This window comes from Vigna angularis, chromosome 5 (genome assembly GCF_016808095.1).
Source record: "Vigna angularis cultivar LongXiaoDou No.4 chromosome 5, ASM1680809v1, whole genome shotgun sequence".
Classification (NCBI taxonomy): domain Eukaryota; kingdom Viridiplantae; phylum Streptophyta; class Magnoliopsida; order Fabales; family Fabaceae; genus Vigna; species Vigna angularis.
The window spans coordinates 39,642,874-39,668,710 of NC_068974.1; the positions used below are offsets into that span (position 1 = coordinate 39,642,874).

The window sequence follows — 25,837 nt, forward strand, 5'->3', positions numbered from 1 at the left end:
TTCCTTCTTTCTTCTTTGCATTTTTCAATATTTCTTCTAAAGACAAACCTGTGACCAAATTTCAAACTTCAAAGCGAATAAAAAACTGTGATAGAATTTCAGACTTCATAACAAGATTGATCATAACTATATCACTGAGCAGATTTGAGATTGGAACGTTACTAAATGGAGAAATCTTATTAAGTGTTTTCACTTATGTTTGATTAAGAATTAACACAAGAACCATTAAAGAAAGACATAAGTTTTGTCAGTAAAAAATATATAAGACTAGAACAAATCTTCATTCACTATAAAATATTTCCAGTTTCTGGTATTAACTTTCTTAACAAAATTCACAAGCAGGAAAAACTGTGATGAAGTCCATTCATCGGTGTCACTCAGTTGTTGACTGAAGAGGGAAAAAGAATTTCAAACAGCCAAAAAAACGTAACCTGCAAAAGAATGAGACATCATGGGAACTGGAAAGAACCACCGATTTGGTTGGTACCAGCAGGGGGATTGATGGCCACCCAAAGGAGTGATATTGTGATTGCTATGAGACCTGACCATACAAAAACAATGGTAGGTGTCTTCCCTCTCCTTCCCATCAATCCTTTTGCAAAAGGGTAAAGATGTGTCAATACCCAAAAACTGAAAAAAACACCACCAAGTAGACGGCTCCATTGAGGTATCACACTGTATATTGTTCTGCTAACTCCAACTGCTATTCCTATCAGGTTAACCATCATGATTGTGATTGGTGGTATCATAAGGGATGTCCACTTCACAACATAGAGATCAGCAAACTCATCATCTACATCATCCCCACCAGATTTTGATGTCAAGGTGAAAGAGATTTCAATCCCTGCTATCACTTTGAGCAAACCCTGCAGCACTGCAGCTAGATGTGCACTTGTTCCTCCAATCAACCAAAACTGCTCGTTTCTCCACCACTCTTCCAGCTCAATGCCGGACCACTTGATTTCAAGCACAGCCAGCATGCACAAAGTCACAGTGATGGTCAAGAGATAAACAAGGAAAGTGACGTTGAGAGTTTGAACAATGAATTGGCCTGAGAAGAGGGAGAGTGCAGGGAGGAAGCAGTAGACTATAAGGAAAAAGGAAGTGAATGGATAGATTCCAACATTAAGGTATGCAATCCGTTGGAGAAACTTCATTCTTGGGCTAGCTAGAAATGCATTGTTTCTTGAGAAGAATATTTCAACCGACCCAGTTGCCCATCTTAGGACTTGATGTAGTCTGTCAGTGAGATTTATGGGAGCTGTGCCACGGAATGCATCACGCTTGGTAACACAGTAAACTGATTTCCATCCTCTATTGTGCATCCTGTAGCCAGTAACGACATCCTCAGTAACTGATCCATAGATCCATCCGACACGCTGTCCCCATTCAGTTTTATCCTCGTACCAGCAAGAGATCACACTGATGGCCTCTGCCACGGTTGATGCATCAAGAAGCTCACGTGGTATGGTGAGGGCGCCAGGAGGGCGCCCATTCTTCACTGCAGGGTGATCAGCAAGTGGCCTGCCTTGGAACTCTGCCACTGGAATTGAGTCAATGAGGAAAGCTGAGTTTCCAAATCTCTTAGGAAACATTGATAGATTCATTTCTTCTTCTTCATCCTCGGAGTCACCCATCCTCAGTGCCCGATTCTCTTCTGAGACGTTGGCATTCTTCTTTCTTTTGCCAAAACAGCAACTACAACATCCAGAATGATGTTCCTTAGAGCGAGGAGGATCAAAACCGTAAAGAGCGACCCTTCTGAAAAGGCAACCGGTTCCTACATAGACTGGACCTTGAAGTCCATCTAGTGCTCTCATGTTGACATCAAAGAATACGGTGTTATGATTGGCATATCTGTCGGAAGGATCGATCCCCTCAAATCTTTGTGGGAATTGAACATAGCAAATTCGATCACCACCACGGTCCATCATAAAGCACATACCTTCTCTCATTGCCTTGGAGTTGTAGATGTAGTGGTCGCAGTCAAGATTGAGTATAAAAGGACCATTGGACATGATGGCTGAGGCTCGAACTAAGGCATTCATGGCCCCGGCTTTTTTGTTGTGATCATAGCCTGGACGTTTCTCTCTAGAAACATAAACAAGAAGGGGGAGACGGATATCTATATCAACCAAGTCAATGAGCTTTTCGTCGTCAGCATTTCCAAGGAGAGGTTCATCGCTTGGAGGTTTCAACATCACCTGCATCATTCATCAACTATGAATTATTCATTTTCATCTCTCAAAGAATAATCTTGACACTTGGCATGTAAACAATATGTTTAATACCTGGATTATACCGGCATGATCACCTTTGGAGTGCTCGGATGAAGGATTCAACCAAGTCCCTGGCCAGTGAGTTCCATCAGCCATCCATGTGGCTTTTGGAATCTTTACCGGTTCTACAGGTTCATCTACCTTAGTTTGTCTCTGCAGTTTCATAGCCCTCAATTCCTCTCTTGCATGAAAGGCATCTGACCGACGCCGGATAGAATCAGGCAGACCATTGATCCTGACCTTGAACTCATCATACTCACGCTTCACTCGTCTACGATCTTTGACGAAATCTGGTTTCACTTTGTTTTTGTAGGGATCTCTCTTTAAGTTGAAATATGATTCAGGATTCCTAGGCTCTATATTATGCTTACGGCAGAATGGAACCCACACATTAGCAAAGCTGGCAGCTTCGGCCATTGCCTCAAATGTCAAGAGTGCACCTCCATCATCAGAAACATAGCAAGAAAGTTTCTCAACTGGATAGTCTGCAGCTAGGATTGATAAGATGGTGTTTGCAGTGACAAGAGGTGGTTCCTTCTCAGGATCAGCAGTAGAAACAAAGACATCTATGCCTGGAAGATCTGATTTTCCAGTAGGATTATTGGGACTTGGCACTTCAAATTTTTCCTTCAGAACATTGAGATCTGTGGAACGATTTATTGGGCATAGCTTGGGTAGTTGATCCAGAAGCCAAGAAAAGGCAAACCATATCTCACAAACCACAGACATGCCCCATAGCCAAATTGCATCAGTATTTTTGTGCTTCACCCTCCATGCCAAGAACAGTACCAGGACAACCAACCGAATGAATATGATGAGACTGAAAAATTACATGCAACGCAGTTGTTAGAAGACACACGGTTGGTGTGATGCACATTAGTTTTAAAGTTACTGATTATATCATATATACAAACTATAGGCAATTTGCTTCAGTTCTCCCACAAGATCATACATCTAAAAAAAGTTATCTAATATAATTCATTTGAAATGCTTCCATCAAAGTCAATTATCATTTGTAACACGAAAACATGGGGGAGTAAGTATCTTAATCACTGATTTAAATTTTTTTACTAAAGAATCTAAGGCAAAAGAAAACAAATGTATTCTTACCGATATGGACTGAGAACAGCAGCAGGTATCTTGAGTTTCCTGGTAAGTGGCCTCCAGGGTCTGTTCATCAGATCCATTGGCTCAACAACATCATCATCCCCATTTCCATTTCCAAAATTTCCTCCCTTTGGCCAAATAGCATTACCATAGCCATAGGTACCCTTTGTTTCATAGAGCCAACGATTGTGATCAAAATCTCCAGTCTGGCTTCTCATTAGAGCTGACTTTGTCGACTTCATCAAGGACAATCTCCTCTCCATTTTAGACACTCCACTTGAGGGAGGAAGCGGATATGGTCTTCCATTTCGTTCATCCACAGCAACCTCATCTAGCTCTGTGTTTTTGTAAGGCTCTTTGCATCCAGGGCACATTCCATCTCCTGTTTTTACAGCATCTATATAGCAGTCTCTACATATCTTAAAGTCACACTCACAAGGTAGAATATCCACACCACGTTCATCACTCATCACCTTACAATCACAACCAGGAACTGCACACGAAGACCCTTTTGCACCAGCCATCTGCGGATGGCTAGCTTCGGATTCTATCACCTTATCCATTAGGTGGGCATGAGTAACACTGTTGAATCCTCCCGTGAAAAGGGAGCTCGACACATATTGCTCCTCAACTTTCTGTGAAATTGATGGATCCATAGGTTGGTTATCAGGAGTCAGAGGCATATGCACTGTGTAATTCATGAAATCACTACTCCCAAGTTCACTGTCAAGATCATCTCTTGAGTAGCTGATGTAGCGACCCGAAGAAGTTCTTCGCCCAAACGTTACGGTTGGAGGCAAAGGAGGCTTCGGCCCATCAGATGCCTCAGAAGTTGCTGACTGAGAATGAGATAACCGGCTTGGCTTGAATGGTTTTGACGACATATTCGAAGGAAAGAGACTAATCTTAAAGGTCCTGCAAAATCCGCAACTTGAGCTATCAGATCTTCTTCAGCATTGTGTTATTAAGACTGGAATCAAAATTCAAAGCTGAATCTAAATTCATAATCAATAAATAAATCTGTACAATGATGACTGAGAAGAGAAATAAATGTTCAAGTGAATTGTACCTAACGCTATCCTAATAATAAAGGCGCATCATTCAAATCTCAATCAAGTCCAAGCTTTTTAAATTCATTGAAAACTTTTCCACTGTTCAAAATAAAAAATTTAACTAGTATTACTCTAACAGGTACTCGGACCAAAACACCTGGATCTCTGAAATTTTTTCAAGAGTTTGCAGAAAATGTTAAACAATCAACAAATTCTCTGATACATCAAATAAATGGCAACAAAACTTTATACGGACGAATCACAAATCGTCTAACCAATGAAAGGTTACAGATTCAGCTGAATCAGAAATACCCAAATGCAGACACTCAACTCACAGACTTTCAGTTGTTTAAACCTCCAGTACAAGATCCAGAGTTCTTCTTCATCGTTCTCCCAATTTCTGAGAACTCAAACCAAGAACCCACATTAGGACTAAGATTCCGATGAAGAGGGTTCAATGCTTCATCAAGGATTCGAACAATTCGAAGAAGGAGAAGAAGAAGATAGTAGAGAAAAACGAAAAACAGAAATGAACAGATAAATAAAGCAAAGAGAGTTGTGCTGAACTGTTAAAGACAGAGAGTCACATCAAGTCAGGCTGAGTTGGAAAACTCCATTGACTTCCCTGCATTGCTTCAAAAATTCTCAAAAAGTCTAAATTTCAGGAAAATAAAATGCCCCCACTTTCACCTTTCTCGCCTTTATTCTCGGCAATCAATCAGCCCGATACAAATGCAAGAAAGTGATCAAAATCACATAAAGATCACACCTTGTGTAGAAAAAAAAACACCCATGAACGCATAGGAAAAGGGATTCATCTGAGAGTGATGGCAAGATGAAAAAGAGAGCATACCTGTTGCTTGAAAAAGTGAATGCCACTCAGCTTGAGATGAGATCTGACATCCTTGTATTGTGTCTGATCCTTAGAACAAAATGGTGACAACAACGTACGTAGTGTTTTGAAACTGATTGCAAGAGTTTATAACATGCCCTCCAATCTTATATTATTGTCTATACACGCTTTGACAGAGAGATGTAGTTAGTGGTGAGCAAAACTTAGCACTACTGCTCCATGATTCAAGCTTTCGTTTTTGTATTTTACTTCAAAATATTAAACTGTTATATTTGAAGGTTCTTGGATATGAAAATATGAAAGAGAAGTGGGATCCATCTGCCGTTGCTTGGATTTTATAAAAAGATAATTTTTTTCCCCTTTTAATGACAACTATTTTGAAATTATTTCCCAGTACTTTTTAGATGTTGTGATTAAAAGAGAATTTTAGTGTCGCTTGTTAGAAAATTATATTTAGTTGAATTTAAATGAAAATTAAGAAATAGTATTAATTTATGGCAGCCCTTTAGAAAATCTTAAATTATAATTGCATAACAATTAATTTTACTAAAAAAGTTTATGAACTAATTTATCATCTATTAACTTATTAATTAGTTTTGTCAAATATATTATTGGTAAAAATGGGTAATCCCATTAAATAAATATGAAGAAACTAGTCCTATAATATCTTCATAATCAGGTATGATTTTATTTATTATTTATCTACAATTAAATTTGTATTTGAACTATTAATAAGCAAAAAATGAACTAAAATTCATATAATAGTAAAGGGAATCAATAATAGAAGAAAATTAAGAATTATTTATCGTCCTTTAAAAACCCCTAACGTATTAAAAGAAATAATTAATTATAGATAAAAAGACTCATACTAAAAAGAGAAAATGTTATAATAAAAAAATCTATTAAATTCTTCATTATAACATATAACATAGAATAATATTTGTTTTTAAAAATTAAATTTCATGACTAATGATCAATTTGACTAAAGTCAAAGAAGTGTTGTTGACACGTTACAACATTATCGACCCGTTAGGCTGTCACAAAACGTCATGAAACACTCACTTCCTGAAACATGCAATTTCAATTTATTTCTAACGTCTCCATTCTTTCTATTAAATTAATCATTAAAGTTGTAAAATATTAAACAAATCTTTTAAACAAACAATTTATTAAATAATGTGAAATATTTTAATAATCATAAATGTTTTATAATTACAGTAACTTTAACTTAACTTATTAGTTCATCTATGGCGGAACCTTGCTCCACTTTATGGTTTGAATATACACTTTGTGATTGGTTGCTTTAAAGTTTTGGTTTGAAAACCACTGGTCAAAGAGTCGTTGATTTAAATTAAATTAAATTAATATGTTATTTTAATTTATAAATTATAAACTTTCCTTCATTTTACATATTAATTTATTATCAATAGATTGTATTGAAATTTTAATTTATGTATGGTAATGTATTTTTTGAATATTTATTTTAATTATTAAAATTGACGTTTTATTTGAACTTTTAATGTTCTAAAATTATACATATGATATTTGTATACATATTATTCAATTATTATAATAAATTTATTATTATTATCAGTATCACTCAAAGTTGAATTGCAGTTGAGTTAATCAAATCAATACGTGGAATGATAGTTTAAAAGATGGTTTACTCATAAATATGGCCACTTTGACTATGTTATTATTCATATTTTTTAGACTTCATTCAGAGAGAAACATGGTGACATACTTATTACTAAATTCTGACAAAAAAAGAAAAACTCAGGCATAACAGTAGCAACAAAAAACTCAAAGGTGTCCTTTTTCCCAAAACCCAATGGAAGAATTCCCTATATGGGAAATCTTATTAATCAGATTAAAAGTTATGTTTATTTATAGTCCGATTAAAATCATATATATATATATATATATATATATATATATATATATATATATATATATATATATATATATATAACAATAAATTAATAAACTTACGAATTTATTTTGTATTATAATAGTTTTTTCTAAAAAAATATAACTTTCTTTTATCATTACTATATAATTTCCAATCCAGTGACAAACTTATTTTTATGAAATATTTAATATATAATTAAATAATTTATTTTGTCTATAGAAAAGTTCTTTACTATTTACAATTTTTTATTCAAATTTTAGTTAACATGATATTTTTAAATAAAATAAAAGAAATGAATGTTGTTTTATTAATGAGTGTCAAGGATTAAACACAGTATAAATATTTATCTTAAAATAAAAATATATATATATAAATACGATTTTGTTGAAAAACATAGGTAAGTGCAGTGGTATTTAACTTAAAGAAAATGAAAAAGAAGAGAAAGTTAGTTAGAGTTGGTGGCAATTTGCAGAGAAAATGGAAAAGAGTGGGAAATCAGAAGCGGCGTTACGTCGCTGCGCAAAAGCTGCATTGCTTCTCCATTCCTTCAATTCCTCCAACTCCCAACACCAGGTGAAAACCTTCTCTCTCTCTCTCTCTCTGATTCTCACGAATTGATTCATGAATCGATAATTGATATCAGGAAAAGTGGGAGAGAGAAATCCATGACCTGAAAATTCAGTTGGTGAAAGAGCGTTTCATGAAGAAGAAGATCAAGCTCTGCGCCATGGCGGAGCTGTTCCTTCAGCTCCTCTTGTGTCTCTCCATTTCGACCTTCCTCCTCTTCTACTTTCTTTGATCTATTCTTTTGCTTCCATCTACAGAGACTCTTCTTCTCGCTTAGCCAATATAAACTCTTCTACTTCCTTAATGTCCACACGCACTGTATGCTAAATGAATTTTTGCTCTCATTTTAAATCACCCGCTCTTTGCTTTTGAATCTCATAATTGGATATTTGATTTTTCCTCGTTTGTGTTTCAATTCCTTTCATGAATGTAGTGACGGAATTTTTGGTTTATTTGATTTCATCTTCCCTATAATGATCTGTATTTATGGGTATAATATGAAACTTGTATTAATTATAGATTATTATTATACGGTAAAAAATTTCTTAATTTTGTCAAATTGTGATATAAGTTGTGTAAAATCATAAACAGCTGCGTGGTTAAAGGTTTCAGTGGCTGTAGAAGCTCAAATGCTCAACTATATAGCCTTAGGAAAATTAACATTGGTTAACAATGTTTCGGCATTAACATATTTTTCAAAACAAAATTCGTAACACATTTTTCATATTGCCAACTCTCGAAAAAAAGTGAAAACTATCACATTATATAAAGGGGCATAAATCAGTACAGAAGTCTCACAAATCATAATCACCTTTGTAAACAATGAAATCAAATTAGTTATGATAATTATTTATAAGAATTATATATGATTATATATCTTCATTTATTGGGTAATCCCTGAATGAAAATAAAATAAGTGGGTGTTGGGCTTTTGGCCTGGACAAATTTGGTCATCAAAAAAGAATTTACAAGCAATTATGATCTTTGATTGCCATTTAAATTCTTTTTCCGTCAAGTACTATCGAAGTTATACAACAAACTAGCCAACCAAAGAATACAAAAACAATTGCAGGAGACAAATACAAAGGGGATGAGCAAAACTACAGATAATACAATTATAAAGAAAAAACAAAGTGATTCAAGAAATAATTGAAGCAGTTTTAGTAATATTGGCAGGCCTGCAATCACAAGTACACAGTTTTCTAGATCCTTCCACTACACGTTGAGATCTTTTTGTGTGAAGCTTGATGTTCACCAACTTCCCAGCCATCTGAAGCATCAAAAATAGAGAGAACCATAGTAAGAAGATGCCTACCATCATTCCTTCGAAAGACAAACCCCAGAATACACTCAACATAAAGGTAAACCAAACATCACAGAATATCATATGCCTACACCAACCATTTTCAAATAGTTAAGAATTGCCAAGAGAATTATAGAAATATTAAGCCATGTATAGGATTAAAATGCAAATTTTCCATGATTCCTCAACAGACATTTCTGATGGTTTCCAACACAAATTACATGTACATACAATACTAATTTCTCCAGAAAAGAATAACATTAGTATGATATAAAGAATAATTTACAAAATAAACAGTAATCCAAGTAAATCTAAATTAGAATAACTAACGGTTTGGCAAACAGATGTAAGCACAAGGAGAAATGTAGGTTAATAGTGTCGATGTTGATAGCAGAAGGATATTTCATTCTTTCATATATCTCTTAAACAAACACCAGGCCAGCACAGGGCTAGTAGTGTCACACAGACAGAATCTTTACCTAGGCCTGTTCAGAAGCGCACTTCTAAAGAGCAAAAACTAAGAAAAAATTGAGTTTCTCTACAAGCTAAAAATAGTTTATGAATTAGCCAATTTGTACTAGTTTTCTCATAATTTCTCTAAATTCTTATTTTTAATTTGTGTATGATCTAATTTTAACTTAGGACAAAGCCATTTAAGTTTTTTCTTCTTATTTTTCTCTTTTAGAAGTGCTTATGAAGAAATTTGTTCACACATACCCCTAATAAAATCTAGAAAATGAAAGGCAAAGTAAAGCTTCTACAAAACAAAAGTAACCCAAAACTATTTTTAAGGTAAAATGTCTGTGAACAATACAAGTAAACTACGTCTGTCAATATTAAGCCTTAACATATTCTGATCGCCACCTTTCTTCACTTGTCACATTTTTCTCTTTTAGAAGTGTTTCCAGAGAAGTTTATAAACATACTCCTAATAAAATCTAGGAAACAAAAAGTTATAGTCACAGCATTTAGAGCAAAGTAAAACAAAATGTAACCCAAAACTTATTTTAAGGTAACACGTCCTTGAAAGTGAAACACTACAGCTAACTAAGTGTGTCAGTATTAAAGCTTAACATAGATTGCCACCTTTCTCTTACTGGTCATATTCCACTTCATTCACTATATGGCGTCAAGAAATAAACTCATAAAAAACTATAAAACAAATGAAGGAATAAGCATAATTGTGTTCTTTTTCAAAAACTAAACAAAAAATCTAGAAACAATAATAGGAACAGAAACTTAAATAGAAAAACAAATAGTAGCAAACCATTTTCCAAACCAAGTCTTCAGGACCCAACGGCTGAGCTGGACTAGAATACAGGAAATGCCTTGAATACTGAAAAGAAAAAGGAAAACATCAAACATCAAACAAGCAAGAAAGGCAATGCACAAATCATTTTAGAAAATGAAAAATCAGTTAAATTAAATTCTACATGAAGGGAATTACAAACCTTAGCAAGATTTTGTTGCATTTCTTTGATACGAGCAGGTCTGATGCCTTTCAAATAATTCAAAAGCCAACCTGGCTTTAGGGCATCATTAGAGGAAATGAACAATGCTATCTGCATACATAGCAAAAAGTTAATGGCAAATTCCCATAAAAAAAAATAAAAAAAATAACACACTCATAAGGCCTCCGAGTTACCAGATAATAGTCATATAGCATATCACACACTCTGCAGTTTTGGTCACTGGGTATACGTTACCTTGGAGTGTCTTTTTAAGGTTTTACTTTTAACAAGAGGCCCAAATTCAGTAACGGTGTGCAATATATGTTGTTCTTCGGTGCATTTGGTTGAAATAAATGCATGTATCTTGGGTTAGGATTATGATTATAGTTTCTCTTTGGTGTTTTATGCTCATGGGCCATGGCTATCTTGTCAATACTGTCACTTCCAGCTCCAATACACAGGGTCAGATAAACCGGATTGGCCCAGCTGGACTATTTTGGGGTTCCTGCTATCCCCTTGTGCTTTTTTTTAGTGATTAGGGAACCCTTTATATTTTTCTTCAGTAAAACTTGTATTCTATACATATCTATTTCATTTTCAGAGAATGAGTTAAAAACAAACTCAGTTAATCATATAATAGAGTCCTGCAATAACATATATGTTCCTCTTCATGCACCAAAAAAAAAGAAAATAGCCGGGTGTCCAATCTAGTTATCCAATCCCCTAGGTCTGTCTCTCTAATAAAAGAAGCTCACGCAAGAAAATAGTCAATATTAATCATCTAAACTGGTAGGTACGATGTAAAATGAGATAGGTATTATGTACCGTTGTAACATATATAAACCAATCGATATTCCCATTGTGCCTTGTCACACAGTCCACACCAAAATAAATACCATCCCAAGCAAACAAGTTATTTTAACCATTATTTTATTGCAATTATACCATTAACTCTCAATTATGTTCTTAATGTAATTAGATACATGATATAAATGCATACATACACACCTTCCTGTAATCAAGTATTCCTTCAAAAGGAAGCTCCAGCTCATCACTTATTATAACTGGAATGCATCCACTAACAATGGCATCAAATAATCTAGCAGAGGATGGAGTGTCGCCAGCTGGGCTTAGGCAAAACAGAGACCTGATGATGTGCAAGGCAAGCAAATAAATACAAAAAAGTAAGGAACCAGAGTTCATCTATCCAAGTGCTGAACTTATATTACTTGCGCATGCCAATTTGAGCAGCTTCTTTTCCCCCCTCCCCAGCTGTTCCCTCCTCTATACTCACACCATCAGCCCCACGTAATTCGTCGACAAGTTTAGAGCGTATCTTTCCTCCCTGAAACAAGATCGCAAACAAAGCAACTAAAAATATAAAAACAAGCAGCCATGCAAGTGAGCAAAAAATTTGAGAATGCTGCATACGTAGGGTATATCACACATCCTGATTTTAGTTGCTCAAAGACAGTTCTAACTCAGAAGAACTAACGTTGACAAAACCAGAAAAATATACACCGATACTCTCCACCATTGACAATACTTGTCACTTCAACATAAGATGGAATAGGAAAGTTAACATTAACTCAGATTTCTAGATTTCAAGTGAAGTGACATCAAATGCAGATAGAACTTTTAAAGCTTCCACCTACCAGTCAATAAATTAACCAGGCATCACACAACATGCTTACCGCATTTCTCTTGAGCCGGCCCCGAAAGAAAAGCAGCATATTTCTCTTAGGATTTGTCTCAGCCAAACACTTGGCATCACATAAATCAAGATTGGGAACATATGGAAGAATCAGGTCCTTCTCCAGAAAAACCTGTCCTGGCTTGTACCTGAAAGAGGAAAAGGATCACTGGATGCCACTTCTAACAAACAATAACATTGAATTTAAAAAGTGGTGTGCAAGTTAAAAAATGACCAGTTCCCTGTGGAATCCATATCAGGCAACAACCATATTGCTTTCTTCACGTCTTTTCGAACAGACTTAAAAGACCAGGGATGATGCACAGGGATTATGTGATCTCTACCACCAGAGCGCTTCCATGCAGGTTGATCAGTGATCCACTTCAAAGCTTCCTACATCCACAACAACATCAGGCATAATTATCCACATTGCACTAGCCATCAAACCAGAAAAACAAGGTTCTAGTATTGTTAATAGTCAAGGAATAAACTCTCAATTTCCTCCAGAAGTATTACCCTCTCTCCTAAATACTAATATTGTTAATAGTTAAGGAATAAACTCTCAATCTCCGCCTGAAGTATTACCCTCTCTCCTAAATACTAATTTTTAAAGTAATACACTGTCTACAGTCTCCTAAATATTGAAAAACCTTTCAAATTAGTTCTTAAATTGTTAGTAAAGTTTATCAAACTCGGGGGCTAAACATATATTATGGACATTAATACTTGGGGAATAACTTATATGGTTTTATTATGTAGGAAGAGAAGGGTAATAGTTGGATAATCAAATTGGTGGTTAATGCATAATTGAAAGAAGCTAACATGAAGAGAAATGAGAGCATTAGAAGAGCACTCACACCCTATAAAGGGCCTTGCATTGTTGTTTTTCCATGAGGAAGAAGCTGATAGTGGTAAAGAAGGGTACGTAAAACAAATCAGCCTCCTCCTGTCGTTGAACCCTGATGACACTGTTCAAGAGCCTCTTCGATTGGGGTGCGATGAGATCCGCCCAGAGCCAGTAATCAATGGAGTGCTGCATCCGCAATCACAACCAACCGACGCAATTAACAGATTAACAAACGGTGAGGGAATAAAGCGAGGAAAAACAGGAGGAGAAGGAAGAAACCTGTTCGATGAGACGGTGAACGGGACTTCCATTGGAGGTGAGATTGGAGGTTTCCCGGTAGGTCCTTTTGAAGAGCCAGAGCAAATCGTAGGTGAACTTTGGGGGCATGTCGTAGACGTAAACCCTAAGGGGAAGGGAGAGCGGGTAGTAAGGATCGGTGTACAGCCTGTCCATCTCGGAGCGATAAACGGCGTCGTCGAGCTTGGCGACGAGGTCCTCTTGTCCGTCGTGCGCGGTGTCGTCGGAAAGGGAGGACGGCGTGGCGGTGAGGAAACGGTCGAGGGAGACGAGGAAGGAAGTTTCGGCATCGGGAACGCGGACATTGGTGGGAGAAAGGGAGGGAGAGCGGAGAGGAGAGAGAGAGAAGAGGATGAAGAGGAGAGAGAAAGCGAGAAGGAAGAGGAACAGAGTGGCTCGCGATTTCGATCGTGGAATGTACTTTCCGGCCATTGTCACGGTCGATCACTGCACACAAAAATTTACAGACACAACACCACTCATCTATAACAATATCAAGATACAATCTCTCAAATTCTCCAGATAATGTTCCTTCACGAGTGTATAGCTAAATAGTACTTTTAATTTTCACCTCTTTGTTTAATTTTTACTTTGTAAAATATATTAATTATATATATACATAAACTTGTTTGATTTTATTATTCATACCCAAACTAAAGGGAAATTAAAAGAAAAATCATTATAAGATATCTAAAAAAAATTACAAACTTTTACTTATGATGAATTGCAAAATATTAATTTGATCTAATTTAAATTTATATTAAATTAATTTAAATCAAACTATATTTGATTGTGTAGGTTTAACTTGACCGACTCTTATTGAAAATTAAATCAAATTAAGCGTGAGACATTCTTATTATAATCTATTATATTTTTAGAGTTATTTTTTATAGATATTGTTTGAGGTATGGAATTGAGATTAATTCTCTTTGATGTTAAAATCAATTTAATTTTTCATAATTAATAATTAATACAATAATAACTTATTTTTTAGATAAATAAACTTTTGAATCTAATTGTGGTAATCATATTTACTTTAAAATTCATTAATTCATGATTTACGAATTTGTTTGATTATCGATTAAATTCATTATGGCAGCTAAACAATCTGAACTATAGACCATACATATAATACTGTAAATAGTATATATACTTATAAAAGATATATGAAAAAAAATGAAAAATTGTACTAGGTGGAATTTTGTTTATAATAATAATATTAAAGCTTCATATTGATGATGGTTTTACCCAATACTAACAGAAGGAAGAGAAAGGAAAGAATAATGGAAAGAAAGTAGTATGAGACATCGTTTCATAAACAACATGTATAAAACGAAAACAGGAAGCCACAAAATCAAACGTAGTGTTGTAATAAAAATCGAAACTTTGTTGTAGTGTGAACTCAGAAGGAGATGAGATCATCTTTTGTTGATGAACGTTGTTTGTTTGGATATTGTCCTCCATCAAAACCACCCCTTTTCCCAAATATCATCTCATCAAGATCATCCAACATGTCATCCTGGTTCCCTCTCTGAACTTCACATCTCGAACTTCCACTCTTTCTAACCAGAGCTTCCTCTTCTGTAAAATGAGGTGCCTCGTAATCTTCTGTGGCAGTTTCAGGTTCTGCATGCTTCTTCTTCTTCTTCTTCATTTCTTCGTATCTCTTCACAACCTTCTCGATCTCATCATTTATATTCAAGGCCTCACAAAGCAGTGCTTCATTATCCCATGATGTCTCAATGATTCTATGGACAGTTGTCTGAGACTGTCGGCACTGTTGTACTAATGTCGTAACCAAATCATCCTGAAAATATCATACACAAGTTGGTCACTAAAAGCATTACAGTAAAGAGCTAAGATCGCATGGTCTTTGAATATTGTGGTCGATGTCAAGTTTCAAGCGAAAGGAAACATAAGAATGCAACCAGTACTCAACGAAAACAAAGGAGAATACCTTTAGAACATCCTTCTGCGTTGAAGAAGATAACACGGTAGAAAGAAGCTCAAAGCTGTTTCTCGCAACATCAAAAGCTTCCTCTGTTTGTTGAGACGTAAAGCTTTTGACATGAACGTCATGGTGCATAAGATGTGCAAGATTGACATCAGCCTCTGAAGTAGAGGCAGAACGAGAAGGAGTAACAGGCGAAAAACTCTGTACATTATGCTGCATAAGATGTTCAAGACTGACATCTGCCTCTGGAGCAGTGCCAGAACGAGGTGGAGTGAAAATAGGAGCCAAACTTTCGTTGTCACGACCGGGGAATAGAATACCCCTCGATTTCAAACTCTGGATCAGAAAAGTGTTATATATGAAACCATTCATGATTCATTACAAAAAGGATAGACAAGGAAAGTTCAAAAGCAACCATATTGTTAGTTAAAACGGTTAAGAAGTTGATTTTTAAGTCTAACTCAACTCTACAAAATTAGCTTCAATTCTATAAAATTGGCTTGTAAAGTGAGGTTTGCATTCACTTTGAGGTTTGCTTCCACTTACATATTATAAATTGACCTTGTTTCTTTTCAACATATCATCTCGTTATAATGGTTCGGTGGAACTAACATGTTCAAAAAAACAACAAATATGGCTACAACATAGTTCTGATAAGAAATAAACTTTAACTCTTATTTAGAAATGATCCAATTCAAACAAATCTTGAGTTGACACTATTACCCTATTTTGCTTCTCTTATTTGACAAGTGAAAGGCATGTAAAGTTGAGAAATTACCTTGAAAGTTTGTGCATAGACAGGAAGATAGCGAAGTTCAGTAGTTGACTCTCCCCAAGCTTCAATCATCATCAAAGCCTTGTTCCTGTTATTAACAAAAGTATAAGGGTCATCAATGAGCTTGACCATTTCATCAAGGACTCTCTCAGTTGCCACCTCCAAGAAAGCCTTGTCACAGTTCTTGACCAGTGCTTCAAGCAGAACCAGAGCCAGATACTGAGTTCTATGACTCTTGGAAACAACCCTTTTCTTTATAGCACGAACCGCTTCAGCAGTGTTAAGCTGATCACCATTGATCAGATCACACAGATGAAGAATGATGGGCCAGTGAGGGTGATGAAGGGTCTCAGAGGTAGCTTCCCCAACGAGTTTATCGGCATGGCTTGAATCCTGGAAAAACTCTTTGACTTTGAAGCCTACAGAACTCATTCCAGCACTCATCTTCCGACCCACCTCAGCTCCTCCAATTTTCAGTCGCTCCCCCAAAGCGTTCACTCTTCCCATCAGATTTTCGCTCATTTTTCCTCAAAATTTGCAGATGAAAAACTGCGCTTGAGCTAGCAAAGATGAAGTGAAAACCAAAGGAAGAAGGTTTGAATTCCACTGTTTTGTTGATGTGGGTGACGACAAACAGTGTGGTGGATGTGTTCCTTGGAGTTTCAGCCTTCTCATATATAAGTCCAAAGCTCCAATTTCATACAATTCCTCGTACGTTACGTTAGATAAAATCACAAAAAGATAAAACAACCTTCATTTTTTTTTTCGAAAACTTCGAAATTTCACAGAAAATTTAAGTTTTTGTCTTTATTATTTTGTTTTCTTCCAAAATAATATATCTAACCCACGATAAATTTTGTTGAACATATACTTTAAGCATGATTTTGATATTATATTGAAAAATAAACTTTAAATCTAACTTAATTTTATAAAAATAGTTTATAAAATAAGATTTAAAGTTAAATATATATTTTTTAAACTATACATTTGTACGTTATTTAACATAAAGTAAAAAATAAAATAGTTTCAACTAATTATATTTTTGTATTTTTTTAAGGAGAAAAATAAAATAACGTTAAATGAATATAAAAAATTTATCTACATCAAACCATCATTTTTCTTAAACTAAAGTTATCTCTACGCAACAAAACACCCCAATTCTGAATAAATAAGTGAATAAAAAATTTAGTTGTCTATTAAAGATTAGCATAATATCTTCAAGGTTAACACAGCTTATTTTTTTTATTTGTTTAATTTTTTTAATCAGGAAGTTGATTATTAAAGACTCAGAATATGATGCTCTCCCTTTATTGCTCCCTTTATTAATAACTTCAATTAAAAAACTAATAATGTCTTGATCTCTTATAATATATTATCACAATCCAAAAGAGGCACTTGAAATTAAATCTGTTTTTAGCTTATTTTAGTCCATGAAATCAAGAGTAATTGTAGTTTTGATTCGTCAAATTTATAAAGACTTTTTTTTGATCTTGAAAAGAATATGATTTTAGTCCTTCTAAACATTACATTATATACTAAAATATGCTTTTTCAGAATTTAAAATTTAAGATTTAAAATTATTTTAATTCTTTAAATTTAAAATGTAAGGACTAAAATTATATTTTTTATTTTTTGGGAAAATAACTTCTTTTTCAAAAAAAATTTGAGAAACCAAAGCTGAAATTACCACAATTTTTCAAGGGATTATAAACATAATTATTCTTTAATTGTTTAAATAGTTAACAAACTTTTCATGTTAATTTTACCATCATCCAGCAATTAAATTGTAATAGGTGATATTGATGTTTTTGGGATATTAATTTCCTTAAAATCCACCACACTGTTTTAATAAATACACTAAGTTAAAAGTAAAAAAGAATTTGTTGTGAGCAACTAGTTGGTTGGGTTTCTATGAGAATTTAATATTTAAAAGTATAATAATTTAAAATAAATTTTATTTATCTGTTGTTTTTCATCTAAGAAGTTAAAATTCGGTCATATTGTATACAATGTCGTCATTGTAATTTATTGGTATTATTTGTATAATTTATTTAATATTTTTTAATCATAATAATTGTACGTATTATTATCATAACCCTTGGGTATGAGTATGATATTTTCTTTATTGTTAAAAACTCCAATTAAGTCATAATTTTTAGATAAATATCAATTTTATCTCTTTATTGTATTATCAAACACAATGTATGTAAGTGACAAAAAAAAAAAACACAGCAATTTTGTTTTAAGTAAATTATATTTTATACCATATTTATATAATGTAGTTAATTTGATTTATCTAGTACGTACTAAAAACTTCAATTAATTGAAGTGTCACGAAATAACTTATTATTTTCCCCACAACTTATAGTAACCGTTTTAACCGTCACTATAACAAAGTAAACTAATAATAGATTCTCATTTTCCCCAAACATGGATTCTCTCTTTCTTGTTTTTTCATCTATTTTCATTTTTTATTGGAATAATTATATTTTTGTCTCCTGATTTATAATTTTTTGTATGCATGCATAATATATGCACAGTTACAAACATTCAAATAAATTACAATTATTTTTTAATAAAAATATAATACTAAAACTAAACTATTGAATGTAAGGGTAAAAAAAAAACTTACCTTACTTATACTAAATAATAATTAAATCAACTAATTAAAATAGGTATCTAAAATTAATTTAATCACCTCACTTATATAATAGTGTTAATCTCAACCAATATTTTTTTACAATATGTCAAAATATTTAAAAGTAATACTTTTTTTATAGGAGAATATTAAAATTAAAATCTCTCTCTCTCACACACACACACACACACATATATATATATATATATATATATATATATATATATATATATATATATATATATTTATTTATTTATTTATTCATTTATTTATTTATTTAGAGCTTATATTATATAAGAAACTGAAGATGTTTACGTATAAATAGGTTAGTACCCTAACTGGCAGCATCCTGGCACACCATTCTTCTACTTCCTCCAGACCGGAGATCCCTCTGCCGCCGTTCCGCCCTTCACAGCGAACCTCCACCGTTTCCTGGGCGTCTCCGCCGATTGGTACTCTTTCCTCTCCTCATCTCATTGTTTCAAGCTTACTTGTATTTGTTATTTACCATAGCATCTGTGAAATAGTATTTTGCAATTTTACTTTTCTGTATGATTCGATGTCCTATTTATTCTGCATCATTGATAGATATTTTGTGTGGTTTTACTTCATAACGAAGTAGCAGTAGTGATGAAATATTTATTTCTTCGTTGATTACACAGCATCTGTGCGGATTTCAATCAGCTCTACCGTATTCTCTGGTTAAGCTTTACAAATGGCTGATGGTTCCGATAAAGCAGTTGAAAATGGTTCTTTGAACTCAGCAGAAGCTGAGAAGCCTCAGATTGAGCCCATAAGGCTGCCCTCGGTTGAGGAAATCCGTGGTCAAGACATTTGGAACAATTGTGCAGTGCGCAGTGTTGTCAGTGGAGTCATGGGTATGCCATTCAATCCTCTCCTTTTTTTTTTTCTAATGCGTACCTCTGTTTTGCTTCTTGCTCCTCTGATTAACTGAATTGATTTTCCTGAAATGAATATGGACCTTATATCATCAACTGTTCAAGTGTAGTCAGTGTCTTTATGAAATTTCAGCTTCATTTAGGATGTTCTTTCCACTGGTACCTATTGGGTACTTATTACGATGGAAAACTCTAAGATGGGATTTTTAGGATTATGCATAATTTGACTAACCATCCTTACTGCTAATGCTTCATCATTGTCTGTGAGGCAAGTAGATTAATATTCCCAATAGGTTTTTTATATGATTTAGGCTACTGTTTCAGTCCATTAATGATCTTTTTTGCTCACATACTTTACGTTCAACATATTCAATTTGAGGGTTCAACATATTCAATTTGAGGGGTACCGCCACATCAAATATGTCATTGAATGAACTTGAGTTTCTTGGGATTCATGTGATGTTCCTTTTAGGGGGTGGACTTGGCATCTTCATGGGTTTATTTCTTGGAGCACTGGACAACCCACTGATGCAAGAGGAAATGACCGGCAGACAACAGCTTATATATCAAGCGAAGCAGATGGGGAGAAGGAGTTGGAGTTCAGCCAAAGCATTTGCTGTCATGGGTTTTGTATTCTCAGCTGCTGAATGTGTTGTTGAGAAGGTCTAATGGATTTTGATAATTTGATGAATGGAAATATATATTTACATTATGAGGCTCATTCTTCTTACCACGTGGGCCCTTGATTTTTTTTTTTTCAGGCTCGAGCGAAACATGACATAACAAATACCGTAGTTGCTGGATGTGCAACTGGAGGTGCAATATCAGCAAAAGGTAACACATTTTTTTATGTTTTTCTATCATTTTATCGTGCTTTTCTTTCTCTTGATTTAGCAAAGGAACTGCATAAATGGGCTGGCAAGGCTTGTATAGAACAGACTTAGAGACCTATGCACGTAAATGTGATACTGCAAGATTGCACTTTGCTGTTCTATGTTTGGTTTTATCTTAGATACTGGGTTCCACGAAAGAAAAAGGACGCACTTTTGGAAGTGGTTTACTTTTGCAGATATATCATTAATAAATATTGTATTGAAAAATTATTGTAGAAAAGATGAGAAACTAAACTTTGGTGGTTTGGGCATGTTGGAGATGACCTGAAGAAGCCCCTCGTAAGGACACTTGGTCAGATGGAGATAGCTCAAATACTAGAGGCAGAGACTTAGAAAAACTATAGGCATTGCCGTCATGAAAAATTTAAGAGTCAATTGCTGGAGGCAGAGACTAAGAAAAACTATGGGCATGGCCATTAAGAAAAATTTAGAAGTCAATAATTTTTCTATATAAATTATTCATTACAAAATATTATGGTGTTGTTTGATCATATCCATTTAGTTGACTCCACCTGGTGGGAAAAGGCTTTGTTGTTGAAGAATGGATTATTGATTTTCAAGAGCTTATGTTCTAGTCCTCTAATCCTGTCTGGGAAAATGATAATTTACAACAAAAGTTAGTCCATTGCACTGCTCTTTTCTTTGCATCCACACTCTATTTTTGAAAATGATCACAACCTCAATTTTTATTGTCACTAAACTCTTGTTTCACAATAGAATTTAATAATCATAGAAAAATGATTTTGTAGTATTGATATATTACAATTTAATTCCTTTTCTGAAGATACCAAGAATTTAATATAACTAACTACTATGATAAAAATAAAGCATAAAATGAATTTTCTTGTCAGTTCCTAAACATAGATGATTCATTTTCAAGAATTGGTTCAGGTTCTTTGAAGCTTGAATCCCTTGCTCTGAACTTTTAACTTTACAAAAACGGTTATTTCTGCTTATCTCAACTGAAATGTTATCTGCAAGGTAGAAGGAACTAGTCCTTACTGTTTTAGGATGAGGATTGTTGAATGGGTTCGGGGAATGGCCAACAAAGTTGGTAGGCGATAGTGATGTGTATGTAATTTAAGCTGGTGCTTGTTTACTCTGATACTTGGAAACCTACCTACAGCTTTTAAGATAGCCCAATCTTGAAACTATTTATACAATACCACCCTACACTCTAAAACCATACCAACCCAAAAGAATTGTTGCCCAAGTCAGCGCTGCCTCCCTATAGAGGAGTGCTGTACCAGCAGGGAACATGGCATCCTTGGGGAGCCTTGGCAACAAGCCCCTCTTATACACACGACTTTTTTAAAAATTGTTCTGTTTATTCCTTTTCAAAGTAGTTTTATAGCTAAATTTTCTTTTTGTGCTGTAATAAAATCAGGAAATAAGACAATACACTTTGGTAAGAATCAGTTGAATAGATCTCGTGACAGTAGAACCTTGGGAGGGACATGTAAAGAGTGATAGGTGTAATGAGAAAGGAATAGAGGGAGAGAGGTATACTAAAAGGATAATGAACCGGCAAACCAAGAATTGAAAATCAAACGTTCTCCTTTATGAACCTGTCCTCTACCTTTATTTCTCCCTTCATGATGTATGTTAAACTTTCCCTTTTTGTGACGTGGTTCTAGGTGGCCCAAAGGCAGCTTGTGTTGGTTGTGCTGGCTTTGCGGCATTCTCCGTCGTAATAGAGAAGTTTTTGGAGAGACATCAGTAAGTTAATTGACGTCATCCTAACACATTTTTTAAGTTCTGGCTGAAGTCTTTGGCCCATTTTATACCGGGACGTGATTGCGGAGCACACATACTGCAGCATTTATTTACATTAATAATTCATTTGTATACGATGTCAAATGCATTTCCAAACTAGGGAAAGCTGTGATGTAATGATATGATTTAGTATTAAGCAATTTAAATAGTTGTTTTCTTTATGCATTCGTGACTGAATAAATCTCTGACGCATTCAGCATTTTACAGCCGCCATTATCTATTTTGGTGAAAACATGAGTGAGAACTCGTTCAAGTATTCAATCGAGCTTCTAATATGATTTTCGAAAGTTCACCAAAAATAGCGTGTGGTTGCAAATTGTTAAGTACAATATTAGACAAACTTTTTAGAAATGAAAAGATCATTTGATATATATATATATATATATATATATATATATATATATATATATATATATATATATATATATATATATATATATATATATATATATATATATATATATATATATATATATATATATATATATATATATATATATATATATATATATATATATATATATATATATATATATATATATATATATATATACATACACACACATACATATACAGAGAGAGATTCTCATGGAGAGATACATGCAACTATTAGTCTATTAGTAACTAGCGTAATAAACAAGATACATGGACGTAACCGTGTTTCCTCAGGACGGAGTAAATAGGGTATATATTTGACTGCATGAAGTCTCAGAAAAAGAGTACTACACTGAGGCTCTCCGGTTTTAATTTATTTCTACAACACAGTTGGTTATTAGACATATACCATCCAACTTCTCAAAAATACTCTAACAAGCTCATATATATGACCCAAATTTCACACATTCGTTTGCAAATCATAGGATCAGGCACTAGATTTTGCTGGACTGGCAGATTGACCATCCTTGGTTAACTGTTGAGGTTCAGGTTTGGAGGGTTCGTTAACTGTGGTGGCCACTTGAGGTTCAGGTTTGGAGGATTCGTTAATTATGGTGGCCACTTGAGGTTCAGGTTTGGAGGGTTCATTAACTGTTGTGGCCTGCTGAGTTTCAGATTTGGAGGGTGGATCAACTGTGGTGGCCTGTTGAGGTTCAGGTTTTGAGGGTTCATTGACCGTGGTTGCCTGTTTGGAGGTTTGATCAGTTGTCGTGGGTTCCGACATGCTGGTGTGGACATGACCTTCTTCAGTTTTTCCTTGATTATTCTGCGCCAAAACCTTCTCCTTAGTTTTCTGTCCCACTTCCTCAGCCTTCCTTGCAACCCTGTTGTAAGCACCTGTGACCCATGTAGCCCCAGTCAACACATACCGATTCTTCATTATGGCAGATCCAGCACTGGACACTGACTGCTCAGCTGCTGAAATTGCAGTTTTAGTCTTCTCTGAGACTTGAAATTTCTCATCCATTTCTTTCACCTTGTCATTCACTATAACTGTACCAGCACTGATCTTTTCAGTAAATCCCACCTTCTGGTCCAAAGAAGCAACTTTTGCTGAGGCCGTGGAAGTAAGTCTGTGCCTTTCATCAAAGGATTTTGCTCGGTTCAATGCATCTTTACCCAAAATGAAGCCCTTGGCTAACATGCTGCTTACAACATCCTCTGCCTTTCTCATACCAGATTCCCCACTCTCAGCATTACTAGTCTGTGTTGCAGGTCAGAATCATTACACTATAAATTGTCTAACATGATTCTCAACATACTACAGATACCAAATAAAAAAGAGCGAATCACTTTCTAAGAGTCTCTTAAAAACGTTATTTATTACAAGTTAAAATTTATTAAAGTCACACAAGTTTGTGTTGTGCTTTCTTAAGAGAGTTTCACTCATAATTTTTGTTGTTTTCAGTAGGAGAAAACTTGTTACTTGATCTGAGATTGCCTTAGTCCCAACTCTCAATTAAATTCTCCAAACATGGTGTACTCGAGTTCTATTATTTTTTGTAAGTTAAAATTTTTGACAGCCTATTATGCAGAGATTATTTGGGGGATATCAGACACATGATGGTCATAAATATATATAATTTCTACTCTGCAATAATAGAAAAATAGAGGGAATAGTTACTGGAGATGCGGTCGAAGAAGGCAAAGCATAATGAGTCGAGGTAGGCAGAGCATAATCCTTAGCCAATTCGATGTTTAGAGACTGTCCACACACAACTGCTCCCTGAAGACACCAACACAAGTTTCATGTCAGCTCTTAAACATGAAATTAATTTTGCCAGCTCTACTATAATAGTGAAACTGTTACCATTCTTTCCCATAATAGAAAGAGCTGCATATTCTATCGGTTTGTCAAATAGAGAATATTAGCTATTGAAACATCAAATTTTCAATATAGAGAATAGATTTGTAAAATGTAAATGACTGGATACATGTATCTTTATGTATCATAACAACAAAATTAGCAGAAGGCAATGAGAATGAATCTACCGAGAGAAGAACTGCAGTTTCTGCTCCATCTGGAGTACTGAAGGTGACATACGCAACTTTGGAACTTCCTTTGTCACTGAAAAATTGAGAGATATTATATGCTGCATGCTCTATCCAAAATTTGGGGACTTCCCTTTTCATTGATATTATGTATACAAACCTTTCCATTTCAACATGTTCAATTTTTCCAGGAAAGGTAAGAAATTCCCTCAAATCTTGCTCGGTTGCATCTGAAGAGATGTTGCTTACTTTCACCGATCTCATCTGTTAAACAGACAAATAGATTAGCATTTTGAACAGTAAAAGTTAAGAAATTTCGTAGATTGTCCTTACATCACATTAATATTCCTATGAATTTCACTATTTTTCACGTTTTTTGATTGCAATGATTTCTGGAGGAAATGATGAAAAGAACAAACACCATACACACACAATTCGTCTTCTTTGTTTTCAGTTTTCTATTTCCTGCCCTCAAATATTCAAACTATGCTACTGTTTGTATGATGAGAAATGAGAATTCCCCCAACGTTAAATGAAATCACACGAGACTCAGATCCATAAGCTCACCCAAAATGTTAGAAATTAGAAAGAAAACAATGGCATGGATTATTACATGCCAACATGAATTGATTAGAGATTCTTACCAGATCCACAACGTAACAATTTCAAAAATACGGAATCATCTACCTTACAACAAGACATCCTTAAAGTTGTTCCTTTTAGTTCTAAACAAAATCATGAAATAAAGTAACGATCGAAGGGTCATGCAACTAACCGACATAGCTGGTTATTTATTTGAGTCCTATGCCAGAGATCAATCTTTTCCCCGAGAAGATGTGGTTTGAAGTTTTGATAATGGAATCTGTTATGGTTGATTTTTTTTCCTGTTCTCCTTTTCCTTCTTGTGATGTAAAATCTATTTTTTCTTTTATAGCATATAAATTTAGGTGGAGATGATGTGAGATAAGCATATCAGCAACATTGTACTCTCAAAAACTGCCACATCAGTTGTTTCGACTTTGTTCCATCTTGCCAATAACCTCACACCTGTTGCAGAAGATATATTATTAGAAACTACACGTAAATTCGTGCTTAGAAAATAGCTACACGTTAA

The 25,837-nt window shown here is 34.5% G+C and overlaps 6 protein-coding genes across 13 annotated transcripts; 2 read left to right on the plus strand and 4 right to left on the minus strand.

Moving 5' to 3' along the window:
* Positions 1 to 262: 262 nt before the first annotated feature.
* On the minus strand, positions 263 to 5,543 carry LOC108340605 (cellulose synthase-like protein D3). Of its 5 annotated transcripts, XM_052877675.1 has the most exons (6): positions 5,292 to 5,543; positions 5,129 to 5,207; positions 4,714 to 4,838; positions 3,390 to 4,301; positions 2,292 to 3,099; positions 263 to 2,204 (listed from the first exon to the last, which is right to left on the minus strand). In XM_052877675.1, exons 4-6 carry the CDS (start codon positions 4,268 to 4,270, stop codon positions 450 to 452), a joined length of 3,444 nt encoding a protein of 1,147 aa, XP_052733635.1. In that variant the 5' UTR covers positions 4,271 to 4,301; positions 4,714 to 4,838; positions 5,129 to 5,207; positions 5,292 to 5,543; the 3' UTR covers positions 263 to 449. The 5 variants fall into 5 exon arrangements, with proteins under 5 accessions (XP_052733635.1, XP_052733637.1, XP_052733636.1 ...); XM_052877677.1 differs by lacking the exon at positions 5,129 to 5,207 and having other exon boundaries at positions 4,774 to 4,838; XM_052877676.1 differs by lacking the exon at positions 5,129 to 5,207 and having other exon boundaries at positions 4,751 to 4,838.
* Positions 5,544 to 7,618: 2,075 nt separating this feature from the next.
* On the plus strand, positions 7,619 to 8,165 carry LOC108340141 (uncharacterized). The gene is made up of 2 exons (XM_017577363.2): positions 7,619 to 7,776; positions 7,847 to 8,165. The coding sequence occupies exons 1-2, from the start codon at positions 7,681 to 7,683 to the stop codon at positions 8,000 to 8,002; spliced, it is 252 nt and encodes an 83-aa protein (XP_017432852.1). The 5' UTR covers positions 7,619 to 7,680; the 3' UTR covers positions 8,003 to 8,165.
* Positions 8,166 to 8,734: 569 nt separating this feature from the next.
* Positions 8,735 to 13,895, minus strand: LOC108338851 (probable arabinosyltransferase ARAD1). Its single transcript, XM_017575896.2, has 9 exons — positions 13,344 to 13,895; positions 13,077 to 13,250; positions 12,453 to 12,610; positions 12,219 to 12,366; positions 11,754 to 11,869; positions 11,533 to 11,671; positions 10,525 to 10,635; positions 10,341 to 10,409; positions 8,735 to 9,040 (listed from the first exon to the last, which is right to left on the minus strand). The coding sequence occupies exons 1-9, from the start codon at positions 13,791 to 13,793 to the stop codon at positions 8,909 to 8,911; spliced, it is 1,497 nt and encodes a 498-aa protein (XP_017431385.1). The 5' UTR covers positions 13,794 to 13,895; the 3' UTR covers positions 8,735 to 8,908.
* Positions 13,896 to 14,614: 719 nt separating this feature from the next.
* LOC108339954 (TOM1-like protein 1) lies at positions 14,615 to 16,719 on the minus strand. The gene is made up of 3 exons (XM_017577183.1): positions 16,094 to 16,719; positions 15,319 to 15,651; positions 14,615 to 15,168 (listed from the first exon to the last, which is right to left on the minus strand). The coding sequence occupies exons 1-3, from the start codon at positions 16,610 to 16,612 to the stop codon at positions 14,764 to 14,766; spliced, it is 1,257 nt and encodes a 418-aa protein (XP_017432672.1). The 5' UTR covers positions 16,613 to 16,719; the 3' UTR covers positions 14,615 to 14,763.
* A 2,324-nt stretch (positions 16,720 to 19,043) lies between these two features.
* Positions 19,044 to 25,695, plus strand: LOC108339612 (mitochondrial import inner membrane translocase subunit TIM22-4). Of its 4 annotated transcripts, none has more exons than XM_052877680.1 (5): positions 19,044 to 19,180; positions 19,391 to 19,606; positions 20,100 to 20,290; positions 20,389 to 20,461; positions 25,658 to 25,695. In XM_052877680.1, the coding sequence occupies exons 2-5, from the start codon at positions 19,444 to 19,446 to the stop codon at positions 25,678 to 25,680; spliced, it is 450 nt and encodes a 149-aa protein (XP_052733640.1). In that variant the 5' UTR covers positions 19,044 to 19,180; positions 19,391 to 19,443; the 3' UTR covers positions 25,681 to 25,695. The 4 variants fall into 4 exon arrangements, with proteins under 4 accessions (XP_052733640.1, XP_017432258.1, XP_017432259.1 ...); XM_017576769.2 differs by lacking the exon at positions 25,658 to 25,695 and adding an exon at positions 22,158 to 22,457; XM_017576770.2 differs by lacking the exon at positions 25,658 to 25,695 and adding an exon at positions 20,737 to 22,145.
* On the minus strand, positions 22,894 to 25,644 carry LOC108339649 (binding partner of ACD11 1). The gene is made up of 5 exons (XM_017576827.2): positions 25,499 to 25,644; positions 24,884 to 24,987; positions 24,724 to 24,799; positions 24,356 to 24,457; positions 22,894 to 23,935 (listed from the first exon to the last, which is right to left on the minus strand). Exons 1-5 carry the CDS (start codon positions 25,502 to 25,504, stop codon positions 23,159 to 23,161), a joined length of 1,065 nt encoding a protein of 354 aa, XP_017432316.1. The 5' UTR covers positions 25,505 to 25,644; the 3' UTR covers positions 22,894 to 23,158.
* Positions 25,696 to 25,837: the final 142 nt, after the last annotated feature.